Source organism: Sturnira hondurensis, unplaced genomic scaffold (genome assembly GCF_014824575.4).
Source record: "Sturnira hondurensis isolate 20B ecotype Veracruz unplaced genomic scaffold, ASM1482457v3 Scaffold0002840, whole genome shotgun sequence".
NCBI classification, from domain to species: Eukaryota; Metazoa; Chordata; class Mammalia; order Chiroptera; family Phyllostomidae; genus Sturnira; species Sturnira hondurensis.
The window spans coordinates 1,171,060-1,198,740 of NW_028075471.1; the positions used below are offsets into that span (position 1 = coordinate 1,171,060).

At 44.4% G+C, this 27,681-nt stretch overlaps 1 protein-coding gene across 2 annotated transcripts in view; it reads left to right on the plus strand.

Moving 5' to 3' along the window:
• Positions 1-27,681, plus strand: part of CACNA2D3 (calcium voltage-gated channel auxiliary subunit alpha2delta 3) — an 861,794-nt gene that overhangs the window by 163,932 nt on the left and 670,181 nt on the right. For both annotated transcript variants that reach the window (XM_037040694.1, XM_037040695.1), the window contains exon 3: positions 5,927-6,043. In XM_037040694.1, coding sequence (XP_036896589.1) covers positions 5,927-6,043 — 117 coding nt within the window. The remainder of the gene's footprint in view (positions 1-5,926; positions 6,044-27,681) is intronic.

A 27,681-nucleotide genomic window follows, 5' to 3' on the forward strand; every position in this document is an offset into this window, starting at 1 on the left:
TTAATACTTGTCCATACACAGGGGCAGGCAATATACAGGTGGGTAGACCCACCTACCCAAATCAGGATAAGTTCTAAACTTTTGCATCCCAAACACTACCCTTGATGTCCTGACTCTGCTCACTCCTTTGACCTCATCTCTCATCAGAATCCCCCCCTTGGCCTTGTATGTGCCAGCGAAGCAAAACGGGGCAGTTTCTTGGGCCCCGGGCAGCTTCTTGTCCCCGGGCATCTGCCTTTCCCTCCGCCAGGCAGGCTCGTCCCCTGTTGTGTCTCTCACCTGCCCAGCCTCGTCACCCATTAAAGGTACAGCAAGATGGAGTCAGTACTGTGACCACCCCACTGGCACAGCCTACCACTCTGTTGTGTCTTTTTTTTCCTGTTTAGTCACCAGAACACTCCTGGCCACTAGAATGCCAGCTTTCTTCAATTTTCTTGACTTAACATTGTGCTCAGTGCCTGTACCCTGCCTGGCATACCAGAGACACAAAATCGATGTTTGAGAGACAAATCAGTAGACTAGAGACAGTATTCAAATCCAGACTGGCTTGAACCTTACACAGGGGGCACAGCATTTCTTCCATGTTCCTCTTCCCCTTGGTCTTCCTTTTGTATTTCCAGGGATCTGCCAACACTTTCCTAGGACTGCTTTGACATGAAACAAAGTAATTGCTAACGTAGCCCTTGAAGCTGTAGGAAACGAAGCGCCCTTGCCTGTATACCTACGTTGGAGGCCAACACTAGAGAAAAAGGAGCTTGGGGTATTTGGCCTCTGATTGATTTTTGGTACCCTAGAGAACAAAAGACGATTTGAAGTCCAAACACAGCCATGCGTAATTTATAATGAAGGCTCCAGGGCCACCTTGGCGGGGGCGGGGGGGTGGTGGTGGTGGTGGGTTGGTCCTTTCCCTCCAGGTATGTTCATTGTCAACATCTAAGTCTGTTCTTTGAGACCAGACTTCAAGCTCACTTCTTAGAGGCCCTGTGGGGGGATATGTCCACTTTTGTGGCACTCAGTGTGCCCTGCCACATGGCTCTGGCTCATTTGGAGCAGCCTGGTGAGCAGCAGCAGGCCTAGTTAAGTGACAATGTCTCCACTTTTTGGTACTTGACTCTCTTGGGGAGTCTGAGCTACCACTGGCTACAAAAGTGAAGGAAACAGGTTTCTGTGGCAGTGAAATGGGCCCCCAGAAACAAGCTTGCAAATATTCAGACTGTCAGTCCATCCCCCTTTACTCCCCAGACTCAAATGACCAAGTGACTAGAAGTTGGCCTTGCTGGGTGTAAAACTCCCTGTGTAACCGTTTGCCATTCATGACTGACTAAACCTCCCTGTGCCTCAGTTCCCCATCTGCCACAAGGGGATCGTGCCAGCCTCTCGGGTGCCTGTGAGGATTGCACGGCTTGATCTGTGAAACGCATCCAGCCTCGTGCTGGGCCTGGGATACACAGAGGACGCGTTGTACTGACTTCCTTAGGCTCTGCTAATGAAGACATGCTGCTTAATTACACAGATTCTAATTGGGACCACGTTCCCCTAAAGGAATCTGTTTATTAGGTGCCCATATGCTCTTCTACATATGACTACAACTTTTACATTTTCTAATTTCCAGTATATGTTCATTGTAAAAATGAGTAAGTACAGGTAAGCAAGAAAAGAAAGAAAGAATTCGTAGTTGTACAACCAGCTGTGAATATTTGGCATGTCCTTCTAGCAGTGTTTGTGTGTGTGCCCGTATGTGCAGATTGGTAACTGAAAGTACAAAGTCACCGATTATGGTCTGTAACATATTGCAACATACTGCGTGCACATTTCCTACATTCTTTTATACAATTTGGAGATGGCTATGTGGAATTCTGTTGTACTATTTTAGCTTACTATATCCAGTTGCTGGAGGTCAAATTACTTGCTTTCATACTGTAGGCATGTTTTTACAGGAATACACACCCACCCACACACACACACACACACACACACACATACTGCTATTCTAAACTGCTAAGGGCGTGCGATTGATTAATGACTATCACTGGGTTAATCTCTCTGTTCTTCAAAATCCTTTGATTCCAGTGAAGTGTAATGTTTTCTGGTAAGAGCAAGGCATTACGTTTTTCTGACCCAATTCCAATACACATTAACACATCTTGAAAAGCAGTGTTTTGTGTGTGTGTGTGTGTTTTTTTTGCTTATGGGCTAACTTCTCCAGGGTGCTGAGAGAGTAGCATTGGCTGGGTTCATTGGCCTCTGGGCAAAGAGGGCCCATTGTCACATGTAGTGAAGGGAGAAGATGTAGGTGGGCATAGGAGTGGATCCAGGGAACTGCTGTGTTTGTCCCACATCTGGAATCCTTGGCTGGGCAAAGAGCTTCATGTTGAGATTGGTTAGCTGGGTCACTAGGCACGAAGTAGTCCTGGGAGACTCTCCACAAAGTCAGTGGCTCCTTTTCACAGAACAGACTCAAAAGAGGAGAAGACACAGGAAGGTCTTACTGAAAACTTAGGGGGTGGTGGAAAGAAATTGATTTCGTTTTAGAAATCTATTGGGAGATAAACATATGGAAGTAACAGATATGGTCAGAATAATGGCCCCTATATAAAAATCAAAAGGTTCAGGTAAATGCTAATTGTGAAATCCATTTTATTTTTCTTTATCTGAAGTCTTTAAATCACTGTCAGTTACACAATTACTTAAGACAGAGATTGATTTCACTGACTCTGTAAATATTAGACTGACATTAGTTTTGTTTCATTTTACTCACTTCTCGAACTTTGTATTTTTGGTAGTGAATCAGCCTTGGCTCTAAGTTGGTCTCGGCTGTTGGCTTTTGGAACACATCTGGCAGGCAGCAGAGAACCCCCAGGATTTTTGGCTCTGAAGACATTGGCTTGCATTTGAATTTAGGGAAAGGTTCCAGTAATTGTCATTGAAGTTTTATTCATACAGCAGAGGACGCTGTGAGCCCGAGCCAGGCATGAGCTGGCTGGAGTCCCACATCCCAGGCCAATCCAGTCAACTTCCCAAGGGGTGGAGCGGTCACTCTTATAGAGCCTAGCTGCATGGCTCGCTCATTTCTGGTATTGTCACATCCAGTTGTTCTGCAGCAAACTTCACTCAGAGAAGTCCTGTGAATGTCTGCTGTGGGCTGGTGTGTGACCATGAGGACCTGACCTCACCTTCTGGACCACACTGAGTGCTCTGGCGGTCAGAGAGAGGGTGCAGCCTCACTGTCTTGGGGAAGCAGGGCCCACTTGTTGAGAGGGAGGGGAAGGCTAGAAGGAATGCTGTTTTTCCAGATGAGCTATGAGAGAAAGACTCTCAAGAAAAACATGTAAGATATTTATGGATGTTTTCAAGGAATGGGGAGAAATGTGTCACAAGTCACGGTCCATTGTAGGACCAGTGTAGCTCAGAGCATCTTAGAAATAACATAGCTGATGTCTGTCTTGCTTCAGACTCAGGTGGTCTGCATAGCACTTTGTTTCTTTAGGATTGCCTTAATTCTAAGGAACAACAAGCCCTTGGGCCTGATGTTCAAGTGAGAAGACCTGATGCCCAATCTGAGGGTCCCTTCCTGCCCTGGGTCCGAGTCCAGTGGTGGGCCCCAGGGACTCTGTGTAGCCAGATGCTCCCAGACTCTAGGAATTTCATTTTGATCTTAAGGATCAGAGGGGTTCTCTCTTTACAATTGTTTCCTTATTGTCAGTCCCTCTGTCTTCAAACTCTAATTTTTTTTTCAGGACACCCAAAGGACTTGGGAATCTAAGCTAGGAGAGGACGTGTTTTATGGATATGCACACACACCCACTCCCTCTGGCTTGGGACAAAAAACTCCTCCCAGTTTATGTTTTTTAAGATAAAGGAGGGGAAATGAGGAGAAAGTGTAAATTTAGATCTCAAAAAATGATCCTGCTGTTAAAAAGTCATTATATTTTTCACTTCAAAAATGACTGTCAGGGTTGCAGAGCCAAGATGTGGAGCCTGGTTTTTCCTAAACAGGATCTTGGAGTGAGGGGTTATTAACTGATTCAGGTTCTCCGACAAAGGAATAAATATAAAGCCCCCCCAAATATTTTCATTTCTTCAGCCCTTTGATAGCTACATAAATGTAAGGGATTTCTGTTGAACACTAATAGTAACTCCATTTGAAAGGTTTTTGTTAGTAAACAATACTTCTTTTCAGTGAGACCAATATTAAATCTTTAGTTAAAATAAAGTTTTAGTCTCAGGACCCCTTTACAGTCTTACAAAACATTGAGATCCCTAAGACCTTTTGCTTATATGGAGTGTGTTTATTGATGTTTGCCATATAGAAATTCAAACTAAGAAATTTAAAAATTAATTTAAAAATTAAATAATTCAACCCAGACTGGTGTGGCTCAGTGAGTTGGATGTTGTTCTGCAGACTGAAAGGTCACTGGTTCAATTCTGAGTCAAGGCACATGCCTAGGTTGTAGGCAGGGTCCCTGCCAGGCCTTGGGGATGTTCAAGAGGCAACTGACCAATGTTTCTCTCACACATGGGTGTTTCTCCCCCTCTGTTTCTCCTGTCCTTTCTCTCTCTCGAAAGAAATAAATAAAAATTTAAAAACAGAGAAAATGTAGTTCAAAACATAAAAAATCCTTACATGTTAACAGAAATAATATATTTTATGAAAAATAAATGTATTTTCTAAAATGAAAAGATTTAGTTAGAGGGGTTGACATTTATTTCTTTATTTTTGCAAATCTCTTTAATGTTTGGTTTAAGAGGAGACAGGTGATTTTCGTGTCTGCTTCTGTGTTCAGTCTGTTGTGATTTGTTAAAACCTATGAAGAAAATCTATCTTCACATGAAGGGGGACTCCATGGACCCCCGAGAGAGTCTCAGGGACCCCAGAGGGGGTTGTGGACCACTCTGAGAACTGCTGGTTTAACCAGATAAATTCCCAAGGTATGTGATGGGTTTTAAATAAAAAGTTGGTTTTGAGAATTTGGGTCAAATCAGTCCCTTATGAAGAGACTAACAGATTCATATATCTTATATAAAATGTTTTTATGGGTTTTGCACTTATTGTGCGTACTCCTTTCTGTAAGCTCCTGCAGGGTACATATGAAGCCCTCAATAGTTGAATTGAATTACTCAAATTCATAGCAACAACTTTATTGTTATAAAATGTTTATAAGATGTTCTGCCATGTTACTTTTTAAATTCCTACTCCAGTTTAGGAGTTGGCAAGCTTTCTGTGTAAAGGATCAGAGAGTAAATATTTTAGGTTTTGTGTCATCTGGTCTTTGTTGTGACTACTTAACTTGATCAGATATGTAAACAAATGGGTATGGTTTGTTCCAATAAAACTTTATTTATAAAAATAGATGATGGATTGGAATAGGCCCAAGGGTTATATTTTGCTAACTCCTACTATAATTATTAGAGTCATAGCCTTGAAACTGTTTTTTTCCTAAGTTCTCAGTCTTTGGCCATGGAAAATTAAGTAGTGATGTTTAAGGAAAAACAAAACACAAAAGTTGAACTTCTTTGTTTTTATCTATGACATGTGGAATAGTCAGTTTCCAGTGGTGTTGGCCATAGAATAGCTAATGAATCTGGGGTAGTTCACCAGCAGAATGTCTGCCTGTGGTCAAATTGGAAGTTTAGAGTATTGATTTCAGGAACTGAAGAAGATGAATGATAAAGAGTTTATTTGCTTTAGGGTTTCTTTCTTTCTTCGGTGCTAGTTAAGTTTCTGAGAGAGTCAGAGCCAATGTTTACATTTATCCCTAGTTGGTTCAATAATTATGAAATACAGTCTAATCTCCCCATGTCCAACAGAGACAGTCATATTATAACTTTACCTTTACTTACTCCTTGTAGGTAGAGGGGCTCTGATATCTTGGGCGTGGTGCTTTGTGATATCATGAGCCTTTATTGTTGCCTTCCCTCCTTACAGAAATACAAAGAATATGAGAAAGACGTTGTCATAGAGGAAATCGATGGCCTCCAGCTGGTGAAAAAGCTGGCAAAGAACATGGAAGAGATGTTTCACAAGAAGTCGGAAGCAGTGCGGGTAAGTGTTTCTGCTTCCAGCTCTGGTGTCCGAAGACACAAGCCAATTTCAGGGAACTGGCTCTGGTGAACCCAGCTCTCAAAGATCAAAGTTGACTCAGCTGTTATGTGAACTCTTTCTTTTCTTAAGTCAAGTTAACCAGGAAAAGTAGTTACTAGGGACAGGATTGCCATTTCCATATATGGTTCAGGTACCAGTTTTCTTTCACCTTAGAATTTTATGCCTTCATCAGAGGTGTCACTAATTATACAGCCACAGAGGATGGCTTATGACTGTGTGATACATATCCTAATTACTCAAAATTATTCAAAGGTACACTGTAGTTCACCTAAGCAACTATAAAAAATCTAAGCAATGCTTGCCTATCGAAAATCTCAGGGGAGTAAATCAATGTAGGTGAACTGAGAAGTTCTCTTTATCACTGTTGGAATATTACTATTGTTATAATGTTTATCTCAACTGGTAAGAGTTCCCTGAAATTTCATATTATCAGTGGGATGAATGGAACAATGGTGCAAGATACATTATTTTGGATTTCCAACATGGTTTCTGACTTTATACCTGACAGCCAGCTAAATAGGGCACCTTCCATTCTTGCTTCAGGACATGTGAATGTTGCAGTACCTATATTAATGCCATATTGGCACAGGATTATGGGAAAGAATTGCAATATGCAGACTTCTTTATTTCTAATGTGTAGTTTGCTTACCTTTCAGTTTTAATAATTATCTCTAGAATCACTTTGTTATAAAAGACCACTTCCTACTTTAGCTTCTCTCACACTTAATCGGCCAAATGAAATTTCCACAAGTTGGTTCTGCTTTTGACTTGACTGATCCCACACATTTGTTTGACTCTAAAACCTTTTTGGACTATTTTTGACTCAGGAGAGGAGGGATTGTAGTGTAACAGGTAAGAGCATGAGTTTGACCTGGGTTCAGTGCCTGCCTTTGCCGCTTCCTAAGCTGTGGCCTTTGGAGAAACAGCCTTCACAAGCCTTAATTTTCTCATCCGTAAGCAGGGACAACATGTAAGAAGTGTGATGATTAAGGACAGTTGTGACCTTTGAGCCACTAAGGACAGACTCTCACATATAAACAGTGCTCAGTAAATGGTAGCTTCTGCTGCTACCATGATTGTTAATTTAAATAAGTTGAGATCTTTTGCTAGAAACTCCGAAGTGCCCCAGAAGAAAAAAAAATACTTTTATCTGCTGCGGAAATACTGCACTGAGAGCTAGCCCTGGGAGCTGCATGGTGGCCTCCCGTGTGTCCTATGACCCTACCTTGAAGCAAGTGGTATTCTTTACAGGCAGCTGCTCAGCCAGAAACTTGAAAAAAAGTAGTCTGCCACAATGACTATTCCTTGTTTATAAAATGAACACCCATTGGGTGAAACTTTAAGAATACAGGGCTTGGCAAAAGTAGGTTTACAGCTGTGAGTACATGAAACAGAGTTTATTCTTGTATTATTATTTATTAATTATATGATTATTTGTAGTATAGCTGTAAACCTACTTTTGCCTGCCCCTGTATATTGACAAGTATTAAGCAGAGAAACATCCCCCAAAGTCCCCTGACCCACCAGGAAACCACAGCTGTGTGTTACTGTGTTTTCTTCCTTCCCGTGTGCTCTCTTTGCATTTTTATGCTTGTACCTCTGTGTATTTCTTTTTTCAAGTTTGCGATTGTGTTGCCTGTTCACTTTCTTATCCAGCTTCTTTTCACTTCTTTATACCACTACAGTGAAAGCATTCTCTTGTGTCTCTGTATTTCATGATTTTTCTTCAATGGCTGTATACTATTCCACATATTATACATGTATGCCCTATTAAAGGAATGTCATAATTGACTTGGTTGCTGCTCAGTATCTGGATATTTATGTTGCTTGCGAGTTTTGGTGTAAAACATGCTACAGTGGTCTGCAGTCAGCACCTGCTCCGTTGGGTGCTCCTCTAAGCATTTTATACTTACTCACTTATCCTTACAACAGCCCTGTGATGGCACTTACTGTCATTCTCTTTGTTTTACCAAAGAGGAGGCTGAGAGGCAGAGGTGAAGTTGTTTCTGGGGTCACCTGGGGGTGAGAGGTGGGCTTCAGGCACATGGATTCCCCACAGTCCACATTCTTCATCACCACCATGCTGTCAGCACCCTGCAGTGCAACACGTTTTTAAGGGTGAATTCCTGAACTAGATAGAGGCTGTGAGTCAGTCTCCCAGGCTCTTTATACACAAGAAAGCATTTCTGTCCAGATAAGTTTGTGCCATTCACAGTCCTTTCAGCAGTAGAGGTATGCGAGTGTTTCTTTTCCTGAACAATAAAAATGTTTTATTCTGTTTTAAATACTACTAACAGCGATGTCAGTCTGAGAAGGGGAAATGCTGTTACTGTTTTTATTTGCATGTCCATGTGAATCACAAAATTCTGGAGTAGAAAGAGACATAAATCTCCTTTGGTTCTGCCTCTGCCCCTGACGGAGGAGGAAGCCCTGGTATGTGGGACTCAGGGGCTGGTGTGGCATGGCATGCCCCCTTACAAGGAGGTCCAGCCAGCATCAGAGCCTGGACCTGGTTGCCCAGAGGCAGGGGTCCACGTGGCGGGTGAGCCATGGGCGAATCTCAGTCCCGCTCTGAGGTGGGAGGCTGGTCAGAAAAGCTAAGAAACCCAGCAGACATCTTTTTTTCACTTACCTTCCTGGAGGTGTTAGGAGGAGTAAGTGATTTACTAATCTATGCTTATGTTTTTTTCTTTTCTTTTTAAAAAGGATTTTATTTATTTATTTTTAGAGAGAGGGGAAGGGAGGGAGAAACAGCTAGAGAGAAATATTGATGTGTGAGAAAAACACTGATGCCCCGAACCAGGGACCTGGCCTGTAACTCAGGCATGTGCCCTGACCAGGAATCAAACCGGTGATCTTTTGCTTGGCAGGATGACATCCAACTGAGCCACACTGGTCAGGGCCAGGCTATGTTTCTTGAGTTCACTGTGCACCAGGCTCTGTGCTGAGTGCTTTTCATGGACCATTTCATTTCATTCTCACATCAACTCTGGGAGTGAGACACTGTTAGCATCATTGTTTTAGAGATGAGCAAGCAGGCTTGGCAGGGTGAAGCCCTTTGCCCAGGTCATGTGGGCAGGCTCAGTGGAGTTCCTTTGACACTCAGGCAGTAGAAGTCCAGTGCCTGTATGTGTAGCTGTGTAAAGTGTTTAGCACTGTGCCTGGAAAACAGTAAACTTTCAGTATATGTTTGTTGTCACTGTTGGTTAAGTTACCTTCCAGGTGTGAACATTTAATAGTGATGATAGGAGGGAACCAAGTTTTGAAACCTTTTTGCTTTAATTTAGTGAAGTTGAAAAAAAAAAGACAGGTTGATATTTAACGGCATGGATGGAACTGGAGAGCACTGTGCTAAGTGAAATAAGCCGGGTGGTGAAAGACAAACACCATATGATCTCACATAAAAGAGGAATCTAATGAACAAAATAAACAAACAAATAAAACAGAACCAGAGGCATGGAAACATGGAACAGACAGTCAGCAACCAGAGGGGAGGAAGGAGGGGGTAATGGTGGAAAGAAGGGGAAGGGACTAGTCAAGGAGCTTGTATGAATGGCCCACGGACATGGGCAATGGTGTCGGGATTGACTGTGGGAGTGGGGGGTGGGGGCTGGGCGGAGGAGGGCAAAGTGGGGAAATTGGGACAACTGTATAGAATAACAATAAAATATTTTTTAAAGGCTGAAATGACTGGGGTGGTTCCTTTGAAATGGAAAAATAATTACTCTGTTTGGATTGAAAAGTTCCCAGAGTAAAGGTATCTAGGACTCTCTGAACTGTGTATTACATGCACTTTTAAAATAAATGTACAAGTTCTTTTGTGTGCATATGTAATGCCATAAAGCAGGGGTGTCAAACTCATTTTCACCAGGGGCCACATCAGCCTCATAATTGCCTTCAAAGGGCTGAATGTAATTTCAACCCCTTAACAGTTAAGGAGTAGTTACATTCTTACAGTCCTAAAACTATTTCGGCCCTTTGAAGGTAATTGCCGTAAAGTCTAGGTTAACTAGTCCAGTGGTATGTGGCTCTCCCCTGCTCCCAACCTTAAAACAGGAAAGAGGGCCTGGATGTTAAGTTGGGGTTTGGTCTGGAGACGGCATTGTCATTGAGATTGGTCTAGTCCCCACTGTCAGCTGTGCAGCTGTCTTGGCAAAAACCTGGCATTTGGAATGAGGTGAGGTGGCCACTGAGAGGTCTTCTGGTTTCTGTTGGGGCCAGGGGAGCAGAGGGAGTGACTATTTTTCATGCTATAATGGCATTTTACTTCTTGAATAGGAATGGTTGCTATTTGCTCCACTTGTGAGCATTTGGAGAGCAAAGACCTCAAATCCCTGTGGGTTTGCAGTGGAATCATTATTTGCAGCATTGCCCTAGAAGACAACTCAGTATGCCTCCTTTCTCTTGCCCCCCACCCGGCTGCGACCTTCTCCTCAAGGGACCCAGGGAAAGAATGGACTTAGAATCCACTCCATCGCTGTGATGCACCAGGCCTAACAATCCTCCATTTCCAAGTCCTCATCCCCACACTCAGAAATCTGAGTTGGCTTGGAGGTTCTAGCACCTTCCCAAGTGTCTTCCTTCCCGAACTGATTGAGCACTAAGCGCTCATCCATTGTGTTGGCTGGGGGACTCAAGAACATGGGTGAGAAAACACTGGCTCACAAACACCACTGATTATTAGAGTTTCCATTGAGGTATATGAAATATTTATGAGACTGGCAATAGTGATTTAGGAAACTGCACTAGCACCTTTAGCCTGCGAAGGCAGCTAAGTTAGTGCTGAAAAAGGAAAGTACTACACGCAGTAACCGCGTCCTCTCACATGCCTGTCCTGCCTTGGCTGTTAAACAGTTGATCTTTTTCTGTCTCTTCTGGCTTGATTTCATCATTTTACCCCATCACTTTTCCCAGTGATTAGTTGAATCCGAGTGATTTTGTCATACTCGTCCCCTATTTGAATTACTCTCCACTATGCAATTATCCTATCACAGAAAGTCCTATTTTCTCCCCGTCAGATGGCTGGAGTAAATGTGAACCCTAAGTGGCCTGCCCATTACATAACCTCTGTCATCTGGTTGGTAATGGACTACATGAAACTTTTTAGGCCAGGAAATTGCAAATAACCTTAGCTTCAATAATTGCCATTAATATAATGGTGCTGTTATTATGGTAGCATTTCTTAACTAATTCTGGCATGTGTTAATGCCATTGGTGGTTTAAATAATGTTTCCTAACCTGCTTGCAGGCTTCATGTAGGCTGTTTTAACTTAGAGCCAAACTGAGTTTGATGTAGCCCCGTGCTCCTTGCTCTTGTGAATAACGATTGTACCTGAAGCAGTATCTCCCAACTTCTTTGTTGAAACATGTTCATGTGACTAAGCCTTCGATTAATGTTGCTGAGCAGTTCATCAAGTTTTAAGTCCTATGAATGGACAAGAAATGGAATCAATTTGCTTTCAGTTCATTAACATTTCAAGGGAGACATGTCACATGCTGGACACAGAGGAAGTGAGGTTCATCAGTCCTCTGCCCGCTGAGGACTCCCATTGCGCCATTCCTAAATGACACCTGGACATGTTCAACCTGTCACAGGTCAGAGGTCACGTGAAACATTAATGGGAGGTACATTTGACACAGCTCCCTTTCCTTTGGCCTTGCTGATGGTGACGGACTCTTTTTCCTGATTTGGGAGAGAGAAAAAGCAAGGTATGTGCATTTGGTGGCCCTGGCTATGTGGACAGGTTGCCCAGCATTTCTTTGGTCTTTAAAATCCGAGTCTCCACTGGGGGTGGCACAAACCGTCACGGTTGGAAGGATCATCTGAACTCCAGGGACCTCCGAGCAGGCTCAGCTAAGTGTGCAGCTGGAGGAGAGTGCAGGAAGTGACTGGGTAACCGTGGGTATCTCTGATTATAGGGATGAGCTTCTAGGGCGGATTCCAGCGCTGCCAGGGGAACTAATGATCCTGTGATTTCGAAACGGCCCAGATGCTCAAAATGAGCAGCACAACTTGAAAACAGTAGCTAAAGCAAGAAGTGACAAAAGAAGGCCTTTGGAGAATGTATCCATTTATGCTAGGATTCTGCAGTGTCACTTCCTTTGTGTGGAGCAGCTCTGGGGCAGGCACTGCCTTCGTTGCACTGGTTTGGGCCAGAACTGTAACACCCTCTTGTCTTGGTTTCGGGCACTCCGGGATCCTTGTCCAGGCAGTGACCTGTGTGGCTTTCACTACGGGGCCCTACAGAGTTCGGGCCTCTAGAAACTTAAACACACTTTACAAAGAGAAAGAGGGTTACAGGATGGCGTCTATTATGGTAGCACGTCAGCCAAACGTTAAGTATTTTATTTGCTGTTCAAATTCATTTCTCCTCCCCGAACAGTTAATTAAAAGGATCTGAAAGAACAAATCTCAGTGGGGGACAGTGAGGAGACGTGAAAAGCAGGTTGTAGCTAAACTCAAAAGCAAGGAGTCTGTTGTTTTCAAAACTTGGATAAGATAGTGAGTAAAATCTTAAAGCACTCAGAAGGTCAGTCACACCCATATAAATAAACTTAATCCTGTTTCACTTACTTTTCAATTTACACTGATAAAATAATAAATCCAGCACTCAAAAAAGACCATTTCGCTTAAAAAACAAATGTATTTGCTCCTTGGGAAAAGCTGGGAGAGACTAGGTTGTATGTGAAGTTCCCCCTTCCTATAGGTACCTGCTGTTCGTTGCAGAACCGACTCCCGTTACATCTGTACCATGGAAAGTAATTGCTGTTGTACAGTAATTCAATTTCAGTGCATTCACGCATCAGTTCACCGATAGGGGTTTATCTGGAGGAGCCTGGGACTTGAAAGCTTTTTATCGAGAAATTCCACACGCAGCAAGACATTTTTCCTAGGTAACGAATATCAGCATTTGCATTTAATAAACATTTACCTTCTCAGAAAGACAGATTTTTGCCCCTGCAGAAGAGATTGGCGCCAGTCTTCCAAAAAGCTAGAGGGTACTATTACAGCAGCTTTCGCTACCTGTTTATTGATGGGTGTGTGTCTACATATGTAGGACTGTAAAACACATCTATGGTTTTATGTAAATATATACACACTGAGGCGTGAAAGTCAGGGTGCCCCCGAGGAAAGCGTGCTTATACCAAGGATACTGCTACGTACCATAGGAGCACTGACGTGTACAGGACTCTGAACACTTCCGGTTTCACACCCATCCACATCTGCAGGCAAGGTGAACATTGTTGACATGGTGAGCTTTCAAAAGGAAATTCATTAAGTTGAAAATTAAACCAACCATTTTGCTTATAAATTTTTACATTACCTGAAGGTTCTTAAGACAGAGCCGATCCTCCCTGTATAAGATTACCCTTAAATCATAAACTCTTTGGTGGTTAGGTCCAGAACGAGCTACAGAGGTCTTAGGACGCACAGGTACCCAACATTGCTGGGACGGCCTTCGTAGAGGTGGCTGTTCACATCTAAACAAATTTTCTGCCTTTTATTCATGTCTAATCTCATCTCAAAATTTCAAAACTTGTTCCTTGAAAGAGGAGTAAATTTGTTGCTGGAAAAAAATGAATTTTAAGTTACAAATGAAGCAGGAAAAGACTATTATTTTTTATGTTGCTGTATCTTGTGGCCTATTTGCTTTTCTTTCTCTCTCTCTTTTCAACCTGGATTGTAGAATTCCATACATATATGTAACAAAATTTAGAACAAAAAAAACCCCAGAAGAAACAAAAAATAGCAACAACCTGGACTCAGCAGTTTTGAGGAGGTCAGCAAATCATTCTTGGTTAATGGTTGAGGGTAAAACCACATGGAACCACATGGTCTTTGTGGAGTTTGGCCCAAATGAGGTTGGGGTTTCCGCTACCATGCTTTGGAGCCTCGCAGAGAGGCCCAGAGGCTTCTGATCCACCCTCCCATCCACACCGACAGTGAGCAATGTGCCTGCCTCCTGAGGGAGATGGACTTCTCCCCACGTGTGTCATTTCGTCCCCTGTCTCCTCAAGCCCCTCGTTTCCCGCCAGCTTCGTGGACTGGAAGCTGGGCTGGCTAGGTGAACTGAGTCCTAGTGGTCCTGGTCTTCTGCAGATGTTGAACACGTTCTTTGTGGGTAGAGCCATGTGCCAACCTTTCCCAATCTCATGGGGTTTTTTTTGTCATATTCCTAAATATTTGACTAAAAGCTTTTCATTTTCAGAGCTATATGGAAGACTTAATTTGGAGTTTTCTAAGTAGCTCACCTCAAATATGTTTGTTTTCTTATGCTTTCTGTTTTGTTTTTACTGATGATATAATACATGGCCACTGTAAAAGAAAAAGAATGAAGAATATGATAAAAGAGAAAGTAGAGATCACCTCACCAAGAGGTTATTAAAAGGCACACATCTTTCAATACCTTTTGCTTTTAAACATCTTCATTTCTGTTCCTCCAGATTTTTCCCTATTTGTGCATGTGTACATGCATCTATGTGTGTTTATATAACCTTCTGAAACAGTGGACTATACTTTCTCATACCAGCTTTTCTTTTCTTTTAAATGTTATGTGTTATGGACATCTTTCCATGTCAGTGAATACATGTTTCTATTCTCTAACATGACTGTATAATAGTCTTCTTTCTGGATGTCCCAGTCAAGCAATTATCTCTTGGTGGTGTCATTTACAGTGTTTCACTATTATAAGCAATAACATGATAAACTCTCCTGCAGAGAAACTCTTGTCTATGTATTTGATGCATTTATTAGGATGTATTCCTAGGAGTAAAATCGAGGCTTTTGGTACCTTGCCAGCTTGTCCTGCAGACAGCACCTGCCTCCTTGTGCTCCCGCCTGGGCTGTTATAGGGCTGCTACTTCTTCACTGTCCCCTCTAGCGTTTGACTCTCATTAGTCTTTCAGTCTTTGTCCATCTTACAGGCAAAAAGCAGCATCTTTTTTCACTTGGTTTCTTTAATTACTCACTGTTCATCATGATGGGTATTCCTGGCTCTCCACATGCCCGGCACTAGGGTTTCAGCTAAATCACACAGTGGCACAGGGCATCGGTGCCAGTGTTACAACATAGAGAAGGCCCAGTGCTGGCTGCCCGTCATCCCTCAGAGAGGGGTGTGAGCGAGGCACAGGCTTGGATGCCCTACCCTCTTCTGTCTTGGAGCACATTGTAAGCACAGCCTAGTGGCTGTGTGATGGGGGCTGTGGACACAATGACCAGCACCAAGCTGCCTAGATTTGGGGTTCTAGTTTGGAGGAGTTGTCTGGGAACACCACTGCCTCACTCAGCACCTAAGGGTTATGGTACTGGGGTGTCTTAGACCACCACCCTCCTACCGTAGGAGAAAGTCGCTGATCTCACTAAAATCTGAGCTCATGCAGCCAGGCCCTCTCACTGGGGAGGGACCCTGCTCCCAGTAGGCTCATTGTCAGGACACCAGGCTGAGGGCCTCAGTCACTTTGGTTCACTTCTCCTTATGGGACCGTGTAGGAAATTTGACCATTTTTTATAGGTTCATTGGTCATTTCTTCTTCCTCTCCTCCCCCATCCTCCTCCTTCTCCTTCTTTTACTAAGAAAGAGGAAGGGGTATTGACAGGAGGATGCCTGTCAATAAATGCCCTTTCCCATGGTTTATATTGTACTCTTTCTTTTCCTTGTTCCACTTGTCCCCACTCTGGCCCCAGTAGCTATCCAGGGTCCGAACCTACAGTTAAGTGCTCATGAAACGTTTGTTGATTGACTGATAGACCATTATCTTGGAGTCAAAAATACCTGGAAGTCAGAGTGACCATAGGTTACATCTCTTCCCTTGACTAGAGAACTCCTGAATGATGAAGGGGAAAGAAAAGGGTTCGAGCTTAATTGCAGAGATACTGTGGGGCTCATGGACCTTCACGGTCCGTTCCGTGTAAATGAGGTGTCTGCATGCTGCCCAAGTCAAGCTGCCTCTTGCTTAGACTCTAGCTGCGGGCGTCAGCTTGATCCCTCCTCGTGTGGACCTGCTCCTGGAGCTGGGTAAATGGGGAGTTGAAATGGGCAGACGTCAAGCCACCTGCCGAGAGTGGAAATAAAAGGTTACCCATGTTTGGAGAGGGAAACAAGTAGTATTCCCTCCCTCTCTTCCTCCCTCCTTCTCTCTTTCGTTCCTTCCTATTTGGTTGGAACTGATAAAGGAAGGCTTGACTTCCGGACAGGGGAGGGAGGAGGAAGTCAGTGTTGCCAGGCTGTGTCTTAGCAAAATAACCACCATCCCTGGTGTCCTCTGTGCCTGAGTGAGTGAGCTTTGGGCCATAATGTGCAGGCTGGACTCCAAGGCTAGGGTGTGTGCCTCCTGGCTGGGCAGATGTTTCTCCTCATGTGGCAGGTGGTAAACACAGGCAGCCAAGTACCCCCCAAGAAATGGAACAAACTGATGCTATGAGCAGGTTCCAGAGGCTTCCTGTAACTTTGAGAGTGAGGTCGTGCAGGAGAACTTTGGATCCACGCTGAGAATAGTAAATGCTGGGCTTGGCGTTGTCCCAGCCGAAGCATGGCTGGGTCGGGGCACTCATCTAGGGCCCTGCCACTCCCTTGCCAGTGGTGTCTGTCACAGCATCCTGCTTACTCTCTTTATACATGGTTTGAAAGAAGCTGTACTTACTCTGTTTGTCTTAGTACTGACTTGCATCTTGCCAGGCTCTGTCCTAGAACCTCAGTGTCAGGAGGGCAGGGACCACGACAGTCATGTTTTCTTACATTCCTGGCGCTCAGGTAGTATGCTTGGTGAGTGTCCATGATGAACTTGTCACAACGATAGTGACGTTGTCATGGGGGTAAGTGCCCCGTGTTTGGGAAGACCATCTGGCCACCAGGACACAGGACTGGGTAAGGTCCCAACCATTTCCTGAGGGTTTGTGCCTGCCCTGCCCACTGTTCCCCACTAAATGATCCATTTGCCCTTGGCCTCACAAGCAAAACTTGGATTTGGTTTATGCTGTAAAATGACAAAGGAAAATAAAAAAATTACTTTAGCATCCAAAGTAAAATGTCATTTAAAATCATATTTTCCATTTTCATTGGTTGTTTTTCTTTTTCATTTAAAAAATCCATTTTGAAAGATTTCCTGTTGGTTTGGTCAAGACAGGATGAACCAAGCAGCCAGAGGAAGACAGACTTTGGTTATGCTATCCCGTATGAAATTACAGTGCAGGTCCCTGCCTTCCTCCCAGGTAACAGTTATGCCCCATCAGGCAGCCCACACAGAGATGCCGGGATCTCCCTGAGGTTCTCTGATGGCCTCACCCACTAGAACTGGAAGAGCAAGGTGTCTTCTGCAGGTGGAAGATGACACTGTCTGAACCGAAGTGGACAGGCCAGGGTGGGGGTGGGGTGAGGGAGCTCAACACAGCAATGTTGCAGCAACTCGCTGGTTCCTGTTCTAATTTTTCAGAGCAGTGCATGGTTATTTTAGCATGCCAGACCAGTTAGAAAATAATGTCACTTTGTTTACAGTTGGGTGAGGTAAAGGAAATCTTAAAAGGTTCATGGGTAGGAGGCATTTATGGTGAATCACTGAAATGTCACCATCAATAGATCCAAGTGGCAGAATGAAGACATAATTTAATAATAATAATGATAGTAATAATAATAATAAACCACTGGCTATAATTGTATGAATTACTGGCAACAAATTAAAGGTTTTCAGAAATATTTTGAATGCATAGCCAGTATGTTTAACCAAGGATGTGTTGGTGGCACCAGTCATTTTGGCGGGGGTGGGGGTTGCTCAGTTTTCTATGTGAAGGTAAGGAACAGCTGGCCCTGCAAACACAGGGAGGTTATTTACATTTTCTACATTAGGTGATGAGGGGAAACTGAAAAGGTAGTTAGGAATTCATTGGCATTTCATTTACACTGCATTCAGGAGAGGGATGACAGCCCTCTCCAGTAATCAGAGTCTTTGTTAAAAATCAGCTGGGATAGCGTTGATTGCACATCCCAAGCTGTACTGGCTTCTTGAACAGACAGCACACATTGCTTTGTACTGTCAGGGGCTAACGTGGACTTTAGGTATGTGTGTGTGTGTTTTAATTGATTTTTTGCATGTCTGTTAGGGAGGAAGATCGTATTTTTGGAAATCTACTTACAAATTCTCCCTCACCATGCACCCAGTGATCCTCGAGCATCTCATTGTTTGATGGGCTTTGGCTATAAGAGGAATTTGTCCAGGGGCCCCTAGAGGCCTATGCTGGCCATCAGAAAGTAGACTCTTATCTTGGTCACAGTGGAGAGTTGCTTACAAATATCTCAACACCCACCAGTGAGGAGTCTCCTCTCAAGCAGGTGTCTCTGTAAGCACCTCAGACAAAGGTACTGGTCTCAGTACTTTCACCAGGACATGAGCAGACGGTGCCAGCCTCCGGAGCTGTGGAAGCAGCCCCAGGCTTGCAGGGGGCGGGGCCTGCAGGCAGCTGTTTGGCCAGCTACGTGGTGGCCTCTGGTAGGAGGTGTGTTGAATTGGGTGGGCTGTCTCGATGAAGACTTCTCCACCAGCTCGTGTACCCCGCTTCCTTGCTGTGCTCAGAGTCAGTTATTGCAACACTGTGGCCACAGTCTGGGAACCATGATTTCCTGGTTCTCACCAGGAAATCAGCGGTGACCTCTGAGACCAGGCATGGTGACGATGGTTTACTCCTGGGGAGTGTGTCCAGTCCTCTTCCCTTGGCAGAAGTGAACATACAGTGGAATATGGCCGCTCGTACTCACAGGGATTGCTTCCGTGGAGTTGGGAAGTCAGAATAAACCTGTGCCCCTCCCATACCCTCAGCCAGTCCTGGCCAGAGACAGGTCATACTGGATCCTTGTGGGCTTTGAAAAAAACGAAATCCCATATAAAAACATGAAGTAATGGAAAAGCATCTGGATTTAAAACTTGAAAAATTGAGAGGGGTAGCCATCCTAGGCCCCCATTCCCATGTGGTAATAATCAGCGTGAACGGCCCAGTTTGCTGATTTTCATGCTGTTCCCTAATTGCTTATTTTGCCCCCTGGCCCCCCAAAAGTGTAGAGTCTGCGATCCCTGGATTAGTCAGATCAGGGACACAATGTCTTTCGGGGAACATAGTGGGGTGTCTGCGTGTTTGAGGTGTGAAAGCTTATAGGCTGGATGCTCACACCTTTCATAATTCATGCTGGAGAAAGTAGAGTCATTGTCATCATCCCATCATGGAGTGCTTCTCATGTGCCAAGACACTGTGCCGTGTGTTATATATATATTATCTCATTTAAATGGTGCAGCCTTGGGAAGTTGTATTAAAGCAGTCCTTGGCGGGGGGTGGTGAGGGAAAGATCATTCACTCACAGGACACAGGATAAGAAAGCGTTGTAAAAAGGTGGGATTGCTCTCTCTCCCTCCCTCCCTCTCTCTCATTTTGAGAACCCCCAAACGGGACCAGATCTCTGTAAATAGTGACCAAATCTGGCCTCATTTGCAGAATCAGGAAACAAAAGTCACGGTGGTGTCCTCTCTCTCAGCTCCCTCCCGCGGATGCACTTCCCCGCTAGGATGACGACTGAGACCATATCTCTCCGAGGAGGAGAAGGGGGTGAAAAATGCTCAAAGTGCCTACATTTGAATGGGTGGCACTTATCTCTCGGTGCAGGCACCTTACAGAAAAAATAATTCGTCAAACTTCCTTCAAGAAAAAGGGGCATTAAAGCCTTCATCAACAACAACATCAAAAGCTCACCATGGCAGGAACAGGACAATAAAGAAGTTATTTTAGCAGAATTAACAGAAAGAATTAGCCTCATATATCCTTCCTTTTTATCACAGTGTGGTGCATTTACATATTTTGAAATTTCACATTTGCATATTCAATGATTTTAAATTAGATTCTCACATCTCCTCTCTGATGTTTGTCATGTGTATAACTTGTCTTAATAACTGAGTTGCTTGCATTAAAAAAAAACAGTTATCTAATCATTGGCCTAACTCCCCAAACATAATACCCTACTACCTTTGCAATTTTTAACTGTTTTAGTGAGGTATAATTCACTTATGATACAACGACTGTAACTCATTTAAAGTGTAGTTCGGTGTTTTTTAGTACATCCATAGAATTGTTCATCCATCACCTCAATCAACTGTAGAAGATTTTCATCAGCCCGAGGAGAAAACCCTGTACCCATTAGCACCCACTTCCCATTCCCTCCAAAGCCCCTTCCTCCAAGGAGTCTAGGCAAACCCTGTTTTACTTTGTGTTTTCAAAGATTAACCTATTCTGGACATTTCATGTAAATGGAACCTTACAGTGTGTGGTCTTTTGTGACTGATTCCTTTCACTGAGCACAATGTTTTTAAAGCATATCTGTATTGTTACATGTATCAATGTTTCATTGTTGTACTCAAATAATATCCATTGCATCACTATACCATATTTTATTTATTCATTCATCAATTGATAATCACCTGGGCTGGTTCCAGTTATTGGCTATAATGACTAATGCTTCTGTGAACACTTGCCTGCAGGTTTTCCTGTGCACTTATGTAGGAGTGAAATTTCTTGGTCATATGGTGATTTTATGTTTAACCTTTTGAGGAACTACCAGACTGTTTTTAAAAGAGACAGTACCATTTTATGTCTCCACCAGAAATATATGAGAGTTCTGACTTCTTCATATCCTTGTCAACACTTGTTATTATCTGTGGTTCGGATTATGGTCAGTCATCCTAGTGAGTGCAAAGTGGCAGCTCATTATGGTTTTGAGTTGCGTTTCCCTAGTGACTAATATGTTTAACAATGTTAAACACATTTTTGTGTGCTTATTGGTCATTTGTATATCTTCCTTGGAGAAATGCTTATTCAGGTCCTTTGCCCATTTTTAAATTGTGTTATTTGTCTTTTTATTATTGAGACTGTGTAAAGAATTCTTTATCTATTCTAGACACTAGTCCCTTATAAGATAATGATTAGCAGAGATTTTCTGTTATTCAGTGGATTGTATTTGCACTTTCTTGATGATATTTTTATGGCAATGAAGTGTTTAATTTTAGCAAAGTAAGTTATCACATTTTCCTTTTTGTTGTTTATGCTTTTGGTGTCCCATCTAAGAAATCAGTGCCTAATCTGAGGTAATAAAGATTTGTGCCTATGTTCTTTTCTAAGAGTTTAATAGTTTTAGCTTTTACATTGAGTCCTTTGATCCAATCTGAATTAATTTCTGTATATGGTGTGAGGAAGGGTTCTAGCTCCATTCTTTGCACATGGATATCAATTGTCCCAACATCATTTGTTGAAAAAATACCCTTTAAACTTAAGGTGAGTATTTTTTCAGCCCTGCATTTAATCCACCCATTGCTGTCGTCCTAAGAGTCTGGATCATTACAGCTGCAATCAGAACTGCACTGTAGTGCTGACTCTGACAAGCCTCTGTCAAGCGCTCTCCGTGTGTCGTCTGATTTAATACTCACAGCCCCCGTCTAGGTTGAATAGCGTTATTACCGATTATTAACCCATGTTATAGGTGAAGCAGCTGAGGCCTCGTTTCTTCTTCCTGGTGTTAGGTAGCTGAGACTCCAACTCAGGCAGTCTTCTCTCAGCCTTTTTGCTTTAGTGTCTCTTCTCAGGTTTTTAGTAAGATCCCATTAACAGTAGGTGCCATGGGCTGGGAATCTGGCTAAGCACTTAAGGTATATCATCTTAGCACTTGTCAGAGTGTAGAAATCACCAGAATAGCCCAGGAATGTTGTTGGAATGAAGATTCCATTTCAGTGTTCTCGAGATCTGCCTTCCGGTCAGCCCCCAGGTGAAGCCGAGATGCTGCTGGTCAGGGATCACCATCCACGCTGAGAGGGATCATCTCGTGGTTCTCACCCTTGGCTGCACAGTGGAACCACCTGGAAGCTTAAAACGATAGGTGCCTGCCATCCCCCCCCCCGCCCCCCACGGGGGTTTTAATTGAGCTTGTCTGGGTATAGCCTGGGCATGGGGAGTTTTACAAACCCTCCAGGAGGTTCTAGTGTGCAACCAAGATGGACCAGTCCTGAGTTATCTCATGTTATCCCGCAGGGAGCCCCACTGGTAGGTATTTTAGCCTACTTTTGGGGTGGGTTTCCAGCTTCTTTGTCCAGGGTCACACTGCTGCTAAGTGTTGGAGCCAGGATTGCAATCCAGGTAGGTCTTTTTCCATGGCCAGCTCCCACCCATCGAATCCTGCCCTAGGATAGCCTCTTGATGGAGTCAATTTGAAAAGGAGCCTGAGTGAAGTGGATGACTTCCCTGCTAGAGCAAACCCTTGGAGAGGGTCATCCGACACCCATGTTCCAGGGCTCCCGGGCCCCTTCCACACCCTCCCCACACAGGGGCCTCCATTCTCATCATAGGTGTCTGTGGGACACGTGCACATTATTCACTTCCTGCTGCTTGGAAATGATGTAGGTGTGGGGTCACAGTCCCTATAAATCAAGTTCAGGTTCTCTCACTTATCAGGTTACTTCATCAGGGAATTGCACAGGTTGAGCAAAGCTTTGAACTAATGCCTGTGGGGAGTGGGATGAAGTTCTCATTTCTTTGAGAATTTCACCCATTTCAAGGAGGAGAAAATAAAAGTTTTCGAGTAGAGGTGCAATTTATTTGTCTTTTTTATTCCTGCGCAAACTACCTTTATCCCTATAAGGCCTGTGCTTCGGTGTGAGTGCCCACCCTGCCTGCCCTGTTTGTCCTTGGTTGTGACTGCTTTTACCATCCTATTCACTTTGAGGACTGTGAGCTGTGTCCCATGAAAGGGACAGCCTGGGGCCTCGGGGCTGGCACGGCTGGAGCTACATTGACAACCACCAGGGAGAAATGTGGGCTCCCTCCACCATGGAATTTGCAGAATATTGGAGGAAAAAGATACTGAGTCAGAAATTAGGGGAGGAGAGAGGGCTTAGAGACAGCAGGGGAGGCTTGGAGGCAGAAAGTCCTGGCTGCTCAGGTGGTGCCCATGGGGGATCTGAGGAGGGATGAGGAACACACCCCAGGACGCAGAAGAAGGCAAAGAAAGGGCTGTGGGCAGAAGGAGCAACATGCTTGAAGCTAGAGAGGGAGCAGAGTGGGGCAAGTTCAAGGAGTTGAAAGATGGGGTGGGGGTGCAGTTGGAGTGGGGAGAGCATGAATAGGGGCCATTGTGAGGTCTGGGAGGTGAGGGGCCACCTAGGAGCCTGGTACCCTGGGGTAGAGGGGGTCCGTTTGTGTAGTTGTTTGAATGCCTCCCTGGACACCCACCAGGTCAGCGGTTGGATCCATTTGCTCTCTGTGTGAGCCCCAGCAGCTTGCACACCTGGCTGGGAGGGCAGTAGGTGTTCACTGGAGTTCGTTGTCAGGCTAAGGGTGCAGGAAGCTGCGGGACTGTGTGCATTCCTGGGTCTGCACAGCTCCCTGGCTGGCTCCCTTTCCCACTGTGCCGAGGGCAGTATTTCCCACTTTCTTTGTGTGTTGATTTTTATTCACCTACCCCTCCCCTCAAAAGTATTTTGCTGTCTCTAATAGGAAGCAGTTTCCTCCAAATCACAGTGTGAGCCTTGGCTCCTTTGTTGATGGTCCCTCCTCCAGAGAGTGCACTTCTGTGGTGGTGACAGAGAGCAGACCCTTTGTACTGACTCAGGAATGTGAAGCTCCCAGGGAGGCAGCCTCTGCAGGCAGGGCTGTGAAGTCACGGTGGCCTTGGCCTCTATTGTGCTGGGAGACACCATGAGGTCTGTTCTCCAGGAAGCAGAGCTCTGCTTTTTTTTTTAAAAAAAAAATCTTATTTATTTATTTTTAGAGCGAGGGGAAGGGGGAAAAAGAGAGGGAGAGAAACATCATGTGTGGTTGCCTCTCGTGTGCCCCCCACTGGGGACCTGGCCTGCAACCCAGGCATATGCCCTGACTGGGAATCAAACCTGCAACCTTTGGTTCACAGGCCAGTGCTCAATCCACTGAGCCACACCAACCACAGTACCCTGCTTTTTTATTTTCAGCTACTGGAATCTGTTCTGGACTGCCCCGTTTTGGGGAGTCTGACCCACCACTCAGGCAATAGTAGATGGGGAAACTTCTAGGAGCTGGCTTAAGAGGGACCGTCACTCATTAATATTCCAAGCTTGCCTCCCTGTGTGTGTTACCGCTCTGAAGGAAGTTTTAAGGAGTCAGTGCATGATCTGCTTACTTTTAGCAGCAGCTTCTAGAAGCATGTTCCCTTTGTTGCAGTGGCCTCAGCAATGGAAGGCCAGGCCTGGGAATTAGCTCCTCTTGGGGAAGGGGGAGTACAGGATCTTGGCCCACAACATTTGCAGAGTTTTGGTGCACTAGGTATTGAGTCAGCTCTGCAGAAACTTGTGGTTCCTGTCTTCTTTGGTATATAGTGTGTGGGCATTTGCCTGGGCTTTGGGGCCTTGCACACCTGGGGTTAACCATTATTTACTGAGTGTGAATCCTTAATTCTCTAAGCCTCAGTTTTCCCACCCGTGAAATGGATATAATTACATGTGACAGGCATCGTGAGTATACAGATGGGGTTAGGTTAGAGGCTGGCTCCATTAGACCCTGGGCCCCAAATTCAGGCCTCTCTCTCTTTGATTGGAGACAGTCATGCAGTTGATCTGAGAATTGATGTGAGGATTAAGTGAGAAACATGGGTATAACAGTAGCCCAGTGTCAGGGATGTAGTGAATACTTTGTAAATGGTAATTTATTTTTATCTGCATATGTAAATATGCATGTTGTTCAACCAGCATGGTAGTAATAGGCTCTGGCTCTGGTATGGAACCCCCTGAGTTCAAATCCTGTCCCAGTTGTTTAAAAGCTGAACAGTCTTGCCCAATGTACTCAAGCTCCCTAAGCCTTAGTTTCCTTGTTAGTAAAATGGGGATGATGATACCTTTCTAGTGGAGTTATTTGGAGGGTTGAATGAGAAAGGTAATGTAAAGCATTTTAGCCCAGTACCCGGCACACAGCTGGTGCGTTGCTATTATTAGAGCTGCAGTTGTTTGTATAATCAATCAGAAAGCATGGGTGTGATGAACAGGTAATGGTCTCATTTGAGGAAGTTAAAAAAATTTAGTTCTTTGATCCAAACTGCTGTCCCAGGCAAGTAACTTAGAGAAACTCTTTCTTCTCAGAATCCCAGGAGACTTTTGTCTGTGGGGCAGTCCCCAGTGGATTGTGGAGAGTTCTCATTTGTGCTGTTTGTCAGCAGTGAAGCCTCCTGCATGGCACAGGTGTCATGAGCAAGGGAGTGTCCCCAAAAGCTGTCACTCACACATATTTGTGTCTTTCCACAATTCCAGGCTCATTAGGGGAGACCTCCCCAATAAGTCCGTAGAGTCACATGCAGGTTATGTACAGAGAGGTGGAGCATATGGGATGGAAATGAGCAGAGGGAGCATCTGGCTCAAGTCCCAGTCAATGGTGGCAACTGCAGGTAGAGAGGCAAGTATTGGTCTTCAAGCCAGGGGGCTGCAGTGGCGGCTTATGTCTGGCAGGGCTCCAAGCGTGACCAGTGGTGCAGCCAAGCTGGGAGGTTGGGTGTCGGAGCTGAGTTCTCACAGCCCACAATGGGTGTAGGTCCCATGGTTTATCGTGGACACCCACGATACCCACACTCATATTGGTGTCTAGATAGGGTCCTTATCTGAGTGCCCACACTTGTGATTTTGGGTGTTCCAGCCCCCTTCCAAGGGTGTTCCCATTACAACCCAATACCTCAGTCTTGACATAGTACCTGACATAACTTTCAAGGCTGACAGTGATTCTGTATTGGATTGGAGTCATCCACACAGTCTGCTCTGCTCTTACTCTGTTGAACAAGCCAACTTTATCAGGAGGAGTCAGCCAGGCAGGGTCCTTGAGGTGGACAGTGTGCCATCTGCAGAGGAAAGCCCAGGGGGACAGGCCTGGATTGCAGTGTTTTCCCCAGGATCTGGAGGGCGATGCTCCAGGGCGCCACTTGGTCCTCTCACACCCTTGCTTGTCTGGGGGGAGGCAGAGCTGCAAATCACAGAGAACATTGAAAGAAACAAAACTAGATTGGTAAGCAGAGCCCCTCAGCTCCAGTCTGTCAGCCAGTGTCTAGTGTGGACAGCATTTAGGGCATCCTTTAGTGGGTGGTACATGTGGGGAAGCCCAGAGGTCACACCAACATAGCTGCCTGGCAATTTTAATAGTTATATGTGTATTTAACCTATACTAGAAAAAATATAATTACTCTTTAAAATAAATTTCTGTAAGTTAAGTTGATCTAAAGAAATATAATAAGATGAGATGAGGTAGCCAGTTGCAGCAAGTTTTGGGGGGGATGGTCGGACACTCTCCAGCACCCCATTGTTGGGGAAGAGGACAGATCAAACATGCTAAAAGAGAAGAAATGAACAATTCACTGATCTTGAGTGAATGCATAAGGAATGGAATGAGATTTATAGCATAAATTAAATATAAATTAAAAGCACATAAATATAAAACAATGTGCATGTTGCATAAACACGCACAGTGAAGGGAGTCTATCAGATTCATTTGAGAGGGTGTCAGTGGGGCATGTGAAATAAGAGTATTGCTCAGGGCTGAAGAGGGAAATATAAATCAGGAGATGAATGTTGTGTGGCCCAGCGATGATGATGTGCTGAGTATAACTAGCACAGTGATCTGTCTGGCTGTGGGGTGCACACACACACACAGATATAGTTACATATACATGGAAGGCTGAAACAGCAGGTGGTAATGGTGGTATGCAAATGTATGAGGTTCCAGCAACCTTATGAGTCAGATAGTGTTAGCACTTTTTTGTTTTTTAGCAGATTAGTAAACAGAATCAGGTCCCAGGTCATGGAGGGAAAACACGATAGAGCAGTTACAGACCCAGCCTGGCTCCAAAGCCCATGTCTGTCATTTACTTTCACTTACAGGTTCCCTTAAAATGGGCTCCTTTAACACCCTAGTAAACACCTGCATTGCATGCCTTTTGCTGTCTCTGCACGCCTGGAAATGAAGGCATCCCACCATAGTCGGAGGTCCTGTTGGGAATATTAGCTTGGATCTTTTGGGTGGCAGCCCTTTTGCCACGCCTGGTAATTGAGTCTGTGCCTCTGAAGCTGCTTGTCTTACCATCTTACCTCTTGCTTTCTTTGTCATTCGAAGTACTGCAGAATTATCCCGGCGCTCTTCCCTCTTCATCTTGAGCTGGCAGGGCAAACATCTTGATTTCAAACAGCATCTTCATGCTCCCTGCTCATAGGGGGTGATTACAGAACACTGGGCCTCCATGTGTTTTCAAAATGGCTTACCAAGAAGGTGCACAGTTCTCTGGTGGACAGCTGAGTCACTCGGAATGCTTTGTGGTTTATTTTACTGTCCACACTAGTAGATCAAGCTGTGGAGTCTTTCCTGGCCATTAAGATGTAGTCTGTCTCTGGCATTCAGAACTTTTGGGTGCCTTAATTGAACGTCTTGTCTGGCTTGATGGCTGTTGGCAGGGCTGTGCGGGCGCTTCCCAAGGGCAAACAACACCAGTAAATCATAATCACAATGGAGCACCGATGGAAGAAGTAAACAGTTTTGAAACTGTGCTATAAATTGTCATCTG